Below are 13,967 nucleotides of genomic sequence, written 5' to 3' on the forward strand. Positions count from 1 at the left end.
CCCCACCTCCCTTACCCTCTGGTAACCACTAAACTGTTAAGAGGGAAGTTTATATCATTACAGGCCTATCTCAAGAAAGAAGAAAAATCTCAAATAAGTATCCTAACGTTACACCTTAAGTAACTAGAAAAAGAAGAACAAATGAAACCCAAGGTCAGCAGAAGAAAGGACATAATAAAAATTAAAGCAGAACTAAATTAAATAGAGAACAAAAAGACCGTAGAAAAAATTAATGTGACAAAGAGCTGGTGTTTTGAAAAGATTAACAAAATTGACAAACCCTTTGCTAGACTCACTAAGATAAAAAGAGAAAAGACACTAACAAACAAAATCAGAAATGAAAAAGGGGAAGGAATCATGAATGCCACTGAAATACAAAGGATCATCCAAGAATACAATGACGGACTATATGCCATCAAATTCAATAACCTAAAAGTAATGGACAAGTTCTGAGAAATATATAGCCTTCCAAGGCTGAACGAATAAGAACTGGAAAATCTAAATTGACTGATCACCAGTAATGAAACTGAATCAGTCATCCAAAATCTTCCCAAAAGCAAAAGTCCAGGACCAGATGGCTTCACTAATATATTCTACCAAAGCTTCAAAGAGAATCTAATACCAGTCCTGCTCAAACTCTTCCAAAAAATTGAAGAAGAGACAGTACTCCCTAACACATTTTATGAGGCCAACATTACCCTGATAGCAAAACCTGGTAAGGATAACACACAGAAAAAGAAAACTACAGACCAATATCTCAGATGAATAGAGATGCAAAAATCCTAAACAAAATTCTTGCAAATCGAATGCAGCAATACATTAAAAAGTTTATTCCTCACGACCAAATGTTGTTTACCCCAGGGGCACAAGGATGGTTCAACATATGCAAGTCCATCAATGTGGTACATCACATAAATAAAATGAAGGACAATAAAAACCATGTGATTATATCAATTGATGCTGAAAAAGCATTTGAGAAGACACAACATCCATGTATGATTAGAACACTTAATAAAATAGGTATAAAAGGAAAACACCTTAACCTAATAAAGGCCATATGTGACAAACCTTCAGTTAATCTCATAATTAATGGTGAAAAACTTAAGCCCTTTGCTCTATGTTCAGGAACTTGGCAGGGCTTTCCCCTATCACCTCTGCTTTTCAACATAGTATTGGAAGTCCTTGCCATCGCAATCAGGAAAGAGAAAGAAATTAAAGGCATCCAAATTGGGAGTGAAGAAGTTAAATTGTCACTCTTTGCAGATGACATGATGCTATACATAGAAAACCCAAAGACTCCAGCAAAATGCTATTAGAAACAATCAACAAATACAGTAAATTTGCCAACAAAATCAACGTACAAAAGTTCATTTCATTCTTATATACTAACAGTGAAATCTCAGAAAAACAAATGAAAAGAAAATCCTTTTGCAATTGCAGCAAAAATAATAAAATACCTAGGAATAAACTGAAGCAAGGATGTGAAAGACCTATATGCTGAAAACTCTAAGACATTTTTAAAAGTAATTGAAGAATACAGAAAGAAATGGAAAGATGTTCCATGCTGATGGATTTTAAGAAGCAACATAGTTAAAATGGCCATATTACCCAAAGCAATGTACAGATTTTATGCACTTCCAGTGAAAATCCCAATGGCATTTTTTAAAGACACAGAACAAAAAATCATCAGATTTGTTTGGAACCACAAAATACCCCGAATAGCCAAAGCAATCTGAAGAAAAAAGAACAATGCCGGAGGTATCACACTCCCTGACTTTAGCTTGTACTGCAGGGCAACAATAATCAAAACAGCATGGTGTTGGCAGGCAAACAGACACATAGATCAATGGAACAGAATAGAAAGCCCCGAAATAAATCCATGCCTATGTGGTCGTTTAATCTATGACAATGTAAGCAATAATTTATGGTGGGGTAAAAACAGTCGATTCAATAAATGGTGCTGGGGAACCTGGACAGACACATGCAAAAAAAATGAAGCTGGACCACCTCCTTACGCCATGTAGAAGAATAAATTCAAAATGGCTTAAATAGTTAAATATAATATCTGAAATCATAAATTCCTAGAAGGAAATATAGGAAGAAACTTTACAGACATTACTTGGAGTAAGATTTTTACTGATATCTTCACTCGGGCAAGGGAAGTAATAGAAAAAATAATTGTGGGATTACATCAAACTAAAATGTTTTTCACAGCAAAGGAAACCATCAATAAAATAAAAAGGGATCCTAGTGAATGGGAAAAAATACTTTCTAATGATATATCCGATAAGGGGTTAATATCCCAAATTTATAAAAAACTCACTCAACTCAACTCTAATAAAACAAAACAAAACAAAACAAAAAAAACAATTGAAAAATAGGCAGAGGACATGAAGAGACATTTTTCTAAAAAAAGACATACAGATGGTAAATAGACATATGAAAGAATGCTCAACCTCACTAATCATTAGATAAATGCAAATAAAAACCACAATGTGATACCACCTCAACCAAGTCAAAATGGCTATCACCAATAAATCAACAAACAACAAGTGTAGATGAGGATGTGGAGAAAAGGGAACGCTTGTGTATTGTTCGTGGGATTGTAGATTGGTGCAGCCAGTATGGAAAACAGTATGGAGATATCTCAAAAATCTGAAAATGGAACTACCTTATGATCTAGCAATTCCACTACTAGGTATCTATAGGAAGAAATCCAAAACTTGAATTCAAAAAAATGTATGCACCCCTATGTTTATTGCAGCACTATATACAGTAGCCAAGACATGGAAACAACCTAAATGCCCACAGGCAGATGACTGGATTAAGAAACTGTGGTGCATTTGTACAATAGAGTATTACACAGCCATGAAGAAGAAAGAAGTCTTACCATTTGCAACAACATGGATGGACCTAGAGAACATTATGTTAAGTGAAATTAAGTCAGACAGAGAAAGACAAATACCATATGATCTCACTTATATGTGGAATCTAAAGAAAAGAATAAATGAATGAACTAATCAGAAACAGTTTCAGAGACATAGAGGAAAAACTGAGGGTTGCTAGATGGGACTGGGTATGGGGATAAGGGGGAAGGTGAGGGGATTAGAAAGCACAGTCAGTAATCACAAGATTGCCAAGGCATTACGAAAGTGAATTTGGGAATGTAATGAATAGTGTTGTAAAGATTTTGTAGGGTATCCGATGGACACTTGTCTCATTAGGGAGAACACCTCAAGGATGATGTAGATGTCTGATCACTGCACTGTACATCTGAAGCTGAACAATAATGAATGCCTATATATATATATATATATATATATATATATATATACACACATACATATATTTACAAGAAGCGGAGTACAGCAATAGGAATAGAGACAGTGGAAATGCAATGGCTGTGTGCAATGTCAGAGGGATAGTGGATGGGGGAGGGAGGATGTCATTGTGTGAGGGATATAAATGATAAATGTCTGACTATTACATTGTTTTGTGCATCTGAAACTGAAAAAGAAATGTTATAAAAGAAAGATAAAAAAAGTATCTGAATGCTGATGGTAAGCACTTTGAGCACCTTCTGTAATTATAGAAGTCAAATGTGACTTGTATTCATTCTGTTATTGGTATATGTTAAATATTATAATTTTAATGGTTTATTCCTTTTTAGAAACATGTACACATTTTTTGGCACCATCTGTATATGTACCACCTCTTCTTTATCCAGTTGTTATTGACAAGCACTTTGGCTGCTTCCATATTTTGGCTATTGCAAATAGTGTTGCAGTGAACGTGGGGTGCATATATCTTTTTAAATTAGTTTTTTGGATTTCTTTGGATAAATACCCAGATGTGGAATTGCTGGGTCATAAGATAGGTATATTTTTAAGTTTTTAAGGAAACTCCAAACTGCTTTCCATAGTGGCTATACCAAGTTAGAATCCTATCAACAGTGCACCATGGTTTCCTTTTTTCCAGATCTTTGCTAACACTTGTTTGTTCATGATATCCATTCTGACAGTTGTGAGATGATATCGCATTGTGGTTTTAATAGGCATTTCTCTGATGATTGATTGGTGACATTGAGAATCTTTTCATGTCTATTAGCCATCTGTATATACTCTTTAGAGTAATGTCAATTCAGGTCCTCTACCATTTGTTAATTGGATTATTTTTTCAGTGTTGAGTGGTATGAGTTGTTTATAAATTTTGGATATTAACCCCTTATCTGATGTATCATTCATGAATCTCTTCCACCTTCCAGTAGGATATCTTTTTGTTTACTTGATCATTTTCTTTGTGGTGCAAAAACTTTGTAGTTTGATATAGTCTCATTTGTTTATTTATTTATTTTTGTTTCCCATGCCCGAGGAGATAGATCACAAAAAATGTTTGACACTACTAAGAGCAGTGTCATCTATGTTTTCATCTAGGAGTTTTATGTTTTAAGGTCTTACATTTAAGTCTTTGAACCATTTTAAGTTTATTCTTCTGTATGGTGTAAGAAAGTGGTACAGGTTCATTTTTTTGCATGTATCTGTCCAGTTTTCCCAATGCAATTTATTGAATAGACTATCTTATCCCCATTGTATATTCTTCCCTCCTTTGACATGGATTAAATGACAATGTAGGCATGGGTTTATTTCTGGGCTTTCTATTCTGTTTCATTTTTCTATGTGTCTGTTTTATTACTATGGCCTTGTAATATAGTTTGATATCAGGTAGCATGTATCCTCCAAGTTTGGTATTCTTTCTCAAGATTGCTGTGGCTATTTGGAGTATTTTGTGGTTTCATATAACTGTTAAGATTACTTGTTCTAGTTCTCTGAAAAATGCCATCAGTATTTTGATAGGGATTGCATTGAATCTGTAGATTGCTTCAGATAGTATGGACATTTTAATAATAGTAACTCTTCCTATCTATGAGCATGGCATATGCTTCCGTTTATCTGTATCTTCAATTTCTTCAGTGTTTAATAGTTTTCTGAATACAGGTCTTTTACCTTCCTGGCAAAATTTACTTCTAGGTATTCTTTAATGCAATTGTAAATGGGATTATTTTATTAATTTTCTCTTTTTTATAGTTTGTTATTGGTGTAACCAATTTATGAATATTAATTTTGTATCCTCCTACTTTACTGAATTCATTTTTCAGTTCTAATAATTTTCAATGGAATCTGTAGGGTACTATATACAGAATATCGTGTCATCTGCAAACAATGACAGTTTCACATTCCAATTTGGATGCCTTTTATTTATTTATTTTTCTTGTCTGTTTTCTGTGGCTAGGACTTCCAGTACTATGTTGAATAAAGTGTTGATAGTAGACATCCTTATCTTGTTCCTGATCTTAAGGAAGATGCTTTTTGGTTTTCTCTGCTGTGTATGATATTAGATGTTGGTTTGTCATATAAAATTTTATTATGTTGAGTTATGTTCCCTCTATTCCCACTTTGCAAACAGTTTTTATCGTAAATGGATGCTAGATTTTGTCAGATGTCATTTCTTCATCTATTGATATGATCATATGATTTTTATTTTTCATTTTGTTTACGTGGTGTATCATAGTTAATTATTTGTGTATATTGAACCAACCTTGCATCACAGTAGGAAATTCCACTTGATCATGGTGTATGATCCTTTTAATGTATTGCTGAATTCAGTTTGCTAATATTTTGATGAGGATTTTTGCATCGGTTCATCAGGGATATTGACCTGTGGTTTTCTTTTTGGTAGTATCTTTGTCTGGTTTTGGAATCAAGGTATTGATTGCCTGGTAAATAAGCTTGAGATCTTTCCCCCCTCTTGAAGTTTTTAGAATAGTTTTAGAAGGATAAGTGTTAATTCTTTTTTGAATATTTGGTAAAATTCACCTTTGAAGCTATCCATCCAGTTCAAGAATTGTTTATTTGGGGATTTTTATTACGGATTCAATTTCATTTGTAGTAATCAGTCTGTAGAGAATTTTGGATTCTTCTTTCATTTAGCCTTGGAAGATTCTATGTTTCTTGGAATTTACTCATTTCTTCCAGATTGTCCAATTTGTTGGCATATAACTGTACATAATATTTTCTTATAATCCTTTGTATTTCTGTGATGTCAGCTGTCCCTTGTCCTCTTTCATTTGTGATTTTGTTATTTAGGTTCTCTCTTTTTTTCTTCATGAGTCTGGTTAAAGATTTATCAGTTTTGTTTATCTTTTCAAGGAACCAGCTCTTGGTTTCACTGATCTTTTGTATTGTATTTTAAGATTCTATTTTGTTTATTTCTCCTCTAATCTTTGTTTTTATTATTCCTTCTACTCACTTTGGGCTTTGTTTGTTCTTCTTTTTCTAGTTCTTTTCGATGTAAGGTTAATTTTTTTATTTGTGATTTCTCTTCTTTTTTGAAGTAGCCCTGTATTGCTATGGATTTCCCTCTGGACTACTTTTGCTGTATCCAATAGATAGTTTTTTTCCAATGGAACTGAGGCAGCTGCCTTTTATTGGGGACCATGGGTTGATTGGCTTCACTCAAAGGCCACACACTTGATCTTGAAGTCACTCTTTGCTGCCAGGTAGTTGATGGCCTCCAGACTGAGGCAGTTGGGGAACTCGAATGTGTATTCATCTGGCAGCTTGATGATGAGGTCTGCCTGATCAAAGGAGATGCACAACTCCGTGACAATTCCAGGATGGAAGGGAATGAGAGATGTCTGCTGTGTTGTCCCCCAGGTCCCACATTCATTGCTGTTACCCACAATGGTGTTGGTGTCCCCATGTATATTGAAGTGAGGTTTAAAGTGCAGGCACACGTTGTTGCTGTCTTTGCCCTGGTTCAGTACGAAGCTTTTGGCGTTAGGGAAAACCTCGCCCTGCACTCTGAGGCACTCCTCAGGTTTGAGATTCAGGTTGCTGGTGACCAGACTACTGGCTAAGGACAGGAATATGGTCCTGGGAACTGTGGCATCAGCTGTCTGAAGACTCCACCAGAGACATATATCCAATAGATTTGGGGTCATTGTGACTTTATTTTCATTTGTCTCAAGGCACCTTTTGATTTTTTTCCCATGTTCTCATTTTTGTTCATTGTTATCTTATTCATTGTTTAGTAGCATGATATTTAGCCTCCATGTGTTTCTGTGTTTTTGATGTTTTATTTGGTGGTTTGTTTGCTATTGATTTCTAGTTTCATACCACATGGTCTGAGAGGACACTTGATATGATTTCAATCTTCTTGAATTTGTGGAGACATGTTTTGTGTCCTAACATGTGATCTATCTTGGAAAATGTTCCAGGTCTACTTGAAAACAATGTCTAAAATAAATGAAGAAACAAAAACTCATAGACACAGACTATAGTTTAGTGGTTACAAGAGGGTGGGGTGGTAGTAGTTGAGGGTAAAAGGGATCAAATATGTGATGAGGGAAGGAGAACTGACTCTGGGTGGTGAACACACAACATGATATATAGATGATATATTACAGAATTGTGTACTCGAAACCTATGTAAGTTTACTAACAATTGTCACCCCAATAAACTTTAACTAATAAAATAAAATAAAATAAAAATAAAAAGATAAAAGTGAGCAGTTCACTCTAAATAAATAAATAAATAAATAAATAAATAAATAAATAAATAAATAAATAAATAGAAAGAAAGAAAAGAATGTCTATTCTGCTCCTGGAATGAAATGTTCTAAAAATGTTAATTAAATCCATGTGGTCTATTGTGTTACTTAAGGTTGCTGTGTTTTTTTGTTGTTGTTGATTTTTTTTTTTTTTTTGAGTCTGGAAGATCTGTCCATTGGTGTCTATGAGGAATTAAAGTCCTGTGCTATGACTATGTTACTGTTGCTCTCTCCCTTCATGTTGGTCAGTTTTTACTTTATATATTTAGGTTCTCCTATTTTGGTTGCATAATTGTTTCCAGTGGTTATCTTCTTGCTGCATTGATTTTTTTTTTATCATTATGAGTTGTCCTTTGTCTCTTATGATAGCATTTGTTTTAATGTCTATTGTGTCTGATGCAAGTATTGGTGCTCCACCTTTTTGTTTGTTTATTTGTTGTCCTTTGCATGAAATATCTTCTCTTTACTTTCAGCTCTGTGTGTCTTTCAATCTAAAGTGGGTCTTTTGTAGACAGCAGATGTATAGGTTTTGTTTTCTTATCCATTCACCTACCCTATGTCTTTTGATTGTTGCATTTAATCCATTTACATTTAAAGTGAGTGTTGATAAGTATGTAGTTATTTCCCTTTTATTATTCATATTCATTTTTTTTCTTTTTTTCTCATCCTTCTTTTAAAAGAATTATCTTTAGTATTTAATGTAATAATGGTTTGGTGGTGATGACTTCCTTTAGGTATTTCTTGTCTAGGAAGCTATTTATCTCACCTTCAATTTTAAATAATAGCCTTTCTGGGTAGAGTACCCTTGATTGTAGGTACTTGCCAATCCCTTCTGGCCTGCAAAGGTTCTGTTGAGAAACCTGCTGATGGTGTTATGTGAGCTCCCTTATTGGTAACTAACTGTCTTTCTCTTGCTCCTTTTAAGATTCTTTCTCTGTCTTTAACCTTTGGCATTTAAATCATGCTGTGTCTTGGTGTGGGCCTCTTTGGGTTCATCTTGTTTGGGACTTTCTGTTCTTCTTGAGCTTTTATGATTATTTCCTTTGCCAGGTTAGGCATTTTTTCCATCATTATTTCTTCAAATAGATTTTAAATTCCTTGCTCTCTCTCTTCTCCTTTTGCTACCCTTATGATGCAAACAATTTTATGCTTAGTATTGTCCCTAAGATCCCTTAGTGTATCCTCATTTTTTAATTATTTTTTTCTTTTTCCTGTTCTGATTGGGTATTTTCTGCTACCTTGTCTTCCAAATCATTGATTCAAACCTCTGCTTCATCTAATCTGCTGTTGATTTCTTCTGGTGTATTTTTCATTTCAGTTATTGTATTCTTCATTTCTAACTGGTTCTTTTGTATAGTTTCTTTGTCATTTTTTATGCTTACTATTTCTTTGTTGAGGTTCTCACTAAGTTCCCTGAGCATCCTTATAGCCAGTGTTTTGAACTCCATCTCTCTTAGGTTACTTGACCTCATTTCTTTGACTTATTTTTCTGGACTTTTCTCCTATTCTTTTATTTGGGACATGATTCTTTCTTTCCTCATTTTGGCTGCCTTTCTGTGTTTGTTTCTATGTATTATGTAGATCTCTTATGTCTCTTAGTCTTCACTGGGTGGGCTTATGTAGCAGGTGTGCTATATGACCCAGTGGTACAATCTTCCTTATCAACTGAACTGTGTGCAGGAGTTCCCTTGTGTGGGTTGTGTGTGCCCTCCTGTTGTAGTTGAGCCTTGATTTTTGTTGGCACGTCAGTGGGTGGTATGGACCCTCAAGCTGACTGGCTGTGAAGATTGGTGAAGCCCACTGTGTGTGATCTGCTGTATAGGGGCTGACCACTCAGAAGGGGATTTTGCCCCAGTGGGCTTTTGTGACTGTTGAGACCACCCTTTGTGTGTGTTGCTTGTAGGGCTAATCCAGTAGTGCTCTGTTGTGGTCTGAAGCTGCTTCCAGTTCTGTTGGTTCTGGGGTCTCTTGGGATGGTCTCTTGTGCAGGCTAATATCAGCTGTTGCCTGTGACTAGCCAGCCACTACATGGTTGGAGCTACAGAGATAGCTACATTTGGTCACTGCCTCTTCTGGACCTGGAGGTGTGTGTGAGAGGCCACACTGAGAACCGATGCTGGCTGCCACCAGTACCGGCTCTGGGGAAGCTCAGCAAAAGGCCCAGGGTTCTCCAAGTCCTGACACCATCTGCCGGCTACCCTAAGTCTCAGCCTCTGTAAGAGACTTGGGAGATGCACTATTTGGGTGAGGCCGGATCCCAGTTAGTCATCAGGGAGAAGTGAATGGTATTCACCAGGTTAATGCAGATTCATCTTTGGGGCCAGTGCTGGTCCTGGGCATCCCACAAAAGTAGCACATCGCACCAAGGCCCAACCCCACCACCCTTGGTCCTGCAGACCCAGGACTTTTCTCAGAAAGACTGCAGCATGTGTTGGGTCTGGTTGCGTGCCATCAAAAGTGTCTCCAGTGGTTCAGAGGCAAGGCATGCTGTTTGCTGCTGGTAGAGCCTCCTGTGGTGTGCGGGGCAGAGCTCTTTGTCCTGCCACCAAAAATGCCTCAGGTGGTGCATGATTTGGGTAGGGTGGGGACCCAGGTAATCACTGTGGAGGAGAGTAAGTATTGTTCATCAAGTTAATGCACATTCAGTTTTGGCCATGTTTGGAAAGGCTCAGCACAGGAAAGATGTTTCCCACTGCAGGGTACATGGAATGAAAGCTCAACACAGGGACAATGGTAGTTGTCCTTCTAACCCTAATCCTGAAGCCATAGAACTCAGTCTTTCACCTTCTGGGTTACCTTCAGTCTGCCAGAGTGCAGAGTCTGTGTCTGAGAGTGAGAGAGTCTGTATGAGGGCCCTTGAAGAAGATGGCTGTGTTTCAAGCAGCCTTCCATCCCACTGGAAGTGACAGATGAATCCCTGCTGATTTTGACAGCCAGATGTTGTAAGGGCACCTCTTCAAAGCACTGGGTGCCCTGTGTGGGTCTGTGAACCCTCCCTCCTAAGGTGGGGTCCTCTATGGCTGAGATATCCCTCCCAATTCTCAACCACCACACATGAGTGTGGGACCAGCCTGTTTTGTGTTTCTGCTATTCCTGCCAGTCTCAAACATAGTTTCTTCTTTATATTCATAGTTACATGACTTCTGTTCAGCTAGTTTTCTGATGGTTCCCCAATTGGCTGTTCTACAATTTAGGTTTAATTTCAATGTGGTCAGGGGAGGAGGGAAACACAGTGTTTAACTACTCTGCCATCCTGAGAAGAACCTCAAATAATGCCACTAATTAAATAACAGTTTTAATATATTAAAAAAGTTAATGCCTTTGGAATCTGTGCATAGCCTCAATGAGCTTACACTCTGATGAAAGCATTTCTCTAAAGTGAACTCTGTGGTTAGATTAATGGTACTGTCTGGGTTCTGCTCAGTAGAACTTATGAGACTGAGTGGGATGGACAATAAAAAATGAACAGACAGCCATAAAAATGAAAACCTCTCCCACTGCTTTCTAAACTCTTTGATCTAAATGCAGCTCAAAAGATGAAACAAGTATTAGAAGTACTTTTTAGCACTTATTAAACACTCAACTTTCTATTGCTAAGCAGTGACTTAGGATGGACTGAGGCTCAAGTTAGATCTATTTTAATATTGATTCTGGCCTGAAATAAGTGTTTATGTCCTTGAAATAACTTTCTGGTGGTTGTTGATTCATTATTTTCTTTATATATTAAATAGGAGTAAATAGTCCTTTGGTCTTCTTGAAGTTCTGAATGGGCTAATTAGCCATTTTGTAAACCAGTATAGAACAGTGTTTAATCTAGATAGATTAATTTATAGTCTTGTACTGAAATGCAATTAAAATATAGTTGCAACTAGTTTTTAGTCCCTAATCATCAATTGCTGTTACTCTGTACATGAATTGGTTGGTAAATTTTATTGGCTTATTTTCCTGGACAAAACACAGTGTCTAATAACAGTCTCTGATCCAGAAAGCTGCAGAGCAAAACTGTTGGCTTCAGATTGCTAAGCAAAACTTGTCCATGCCCCATTTTAAAGATATAGGGATAAAGATTGTCCTTTTTGTTTTGGTGTTTTTCATTTCCTTGATGTTCTCTGTGTACTTGACAATACCTGCCTTATGAACTTGAAAAGAAATAAGGCTATTTTCTTGTTGCAATTTAAGTCAGTGTTCACTTATTTTGTTCTTTCTACATAAATGCCAAGTACAATGGCAATCAATCTATCAGTTTGTCTGCTACTGCTATTTAAAAGTAAATTTCAATATTGAAGCTTACCTATTCACTCATGTATCCTGTCACTCAACAAATATTTATGTATGACTACACTGCTCAAAGTATTGTGCTACATCGACACTATAATGTTTTTTGTGAACATAGCAAGGCAATTTCTTAAAGTTTGCAGTTAGTCAAAGTTTTAAAATATCAGATGTTTACTAGAATGAGCACAAATGGGTGATAATATTTATCAGTAAGCATAGTCCATTTTCACAACTTTAATATTTAGTAACTAATTGTTTAAAGAGCAACATATTTGCTAAATGAGTGATTTTTTTGGAAATTTAAATAATTTGACTGGTAGCTCTTTAAGAAAACACAAATTTTTCTGTAACAGTCTATGTAATCATGTGATTCACATTGCTAAGCATATTTCTTGGGAAGGTACATTACTTCAGGAAGAACATAAGAAATACTGTATTATGTTTGTGTCACATATCTCTGTTTTAACACATTTAGGAAATCAATTTGAACAAATTAAAAATTAGTGGGGCTTTGGGATTGTGAGAAGGTTATTTAGAATTGTTGCTAACAGCTCTTTGCACCTTAGGTGAGATTTTGAAAAATGCTTGGCGTTGCTTTACAACATTGTTTGATGTTGTAGAAATGAGATTTTGTAATTGTGTTCACACACACACACACACACACACACACACACACACACACACACACACAGTTGGGTTACATGAGCCACTGTAAAAAATCAATTGGGAGCTCTTAACAACTTGGTTGCTGGTTCGATTCCCACATGGGCCAGTGAGCTGTGCCCTCCACAACTAGATTGAAGGATAATGACTTGGAGCTGATGGGCCCTGGAAAAACACACTGTTCCCCAGTATTCCCCAATTTTAAAAAATAATTGAATCCAAGGAGGAGTTCATAGGAACCTCTTATTTATAGCGTGTCTGTTGGCACTCTATAAAGTGCAGGTAACAACCTGGACTTATGATTTGTTTCTGAAGGGGGTTGGGTTGGTGGAATCTCCAGCTTGTAGTAGGTCTTTCATAAGAACAGGTACAACCTGGGCTTGTGCTTGGCCTCTGAAGTGACAGGGGTGGGGTGCAGTCTGTGGCACTAAGCCTTTAACCTGTGGAATCTCTGGTTAGATAATGTCAAAATTGAGTTGAATTATAGGACGCCCAGCCCAGCTGGTGTCCTGAGAATTCCTGGTTGGTATAGGGACACCCCACACCCCAACCTTGAATACTGAGTCTCAGATCACCAAAAGAGTTCCACAATATTTCTAGAAATGATGCAAGGACCACCTTAGTGATATAATGGAATGAACTGAGAATTTGTAGTCAGAAAGCCAAGGATTTAAATTCTAATTTCAATGCTACTGGTTTTGTGATCTTGGTCATGTTAATGAAAAATGTGGAATATACATTATCATATTGACTATCTATCACATTTTAAATGGTCATATATGCTGTGAATTTTATTAAATTTCAAAGAAATTTGGTACATGCATGAAAAGAAATAAACGATATTTGAGACAAAGAAATTACCTTTTTTATTTTTTGCTATTTTAAAGCAAAATTGTCATCCTGACTACAATATTTACCCTAGGTAAAAATCACCTTTCATCCATGTTAACTGATAGAATATATATATATATATTCTGGATATAATATATATTTCTTAAAATTATGTGAATTTTGGAATTCAGAGAACCGTCTTTTATGTAATTACTCCCTCTGAAGTTTAAAGGAAATGATTCCTGTGTTGTATTCTGACCCACTGGGGTTTGAGCTGCAGAAGGGAGATGCCCCACACCACTACATTTTGAATTACTTGAAATTTGAAAGCAGAAAACCAGTTCACAGAAACCAGTCATTGCAATGTCCACTGTGCCAGCCTTATAAGTGTATTTCATAAATTGATAAGTGGCCTCCAAGAATCCTATTTTGCTAACAAAGTTTTTTTTCGTTTTAATGTATTTTATGAATGACAATATGGTGTTAACCTATATTTGTAAGTACTTAACTGAGCAAAGTCCCAAAATATTCAATTTTACCTACAAAGCTGTTTTAAATTATTTTGATTCAACTGACAAATCAAGTCAAAC

General features: G+C 36.1%; 2 protein-coding genes across 6 annotated transcripts in view; one reads left to right on the forward strand and one right to left on the reverse strand.

The window, feature by feature from the left end:
- TENM1 (teneurin transmembrane protein 1) overlaps window positions 1–13,967 on the forward strand; it is a 1,334,622-nt gene that overhangs the window by 182,719 nt on the left and 1,137,936 nt on the right. The gene's annotated exons all lie outside the window — the stretch shown is intronic.
- LOC308494991 (galectin-1-like) lies at window positions 6,509–7,000 on the reverse strand (the record flags this gene model as incomplete). Its single annotated transcript, XM_081042999.1, has 1 exon — window positions 6,509–7,000. One exon carries the CDS (start codon window positions 6,998–7,000, stop codon window positions 6,509–6,511), a length of 492 nt encoding a protein of 163 aa, XP_080899125.1.

The sequence above is a fragment of the Rhinolophus hipposideros genome (assembly GCF_964194185.1).
Source record: "Rhinolophus hipposideros genome assembly, chromosome: X".
Taxonomy (NCBI): Eukaryota; Metazoa; Chordata; class Mammalia; order Chiroptera; family Rhinolophidae; genus Rhinolophus; species Rhinolophus hipposideros.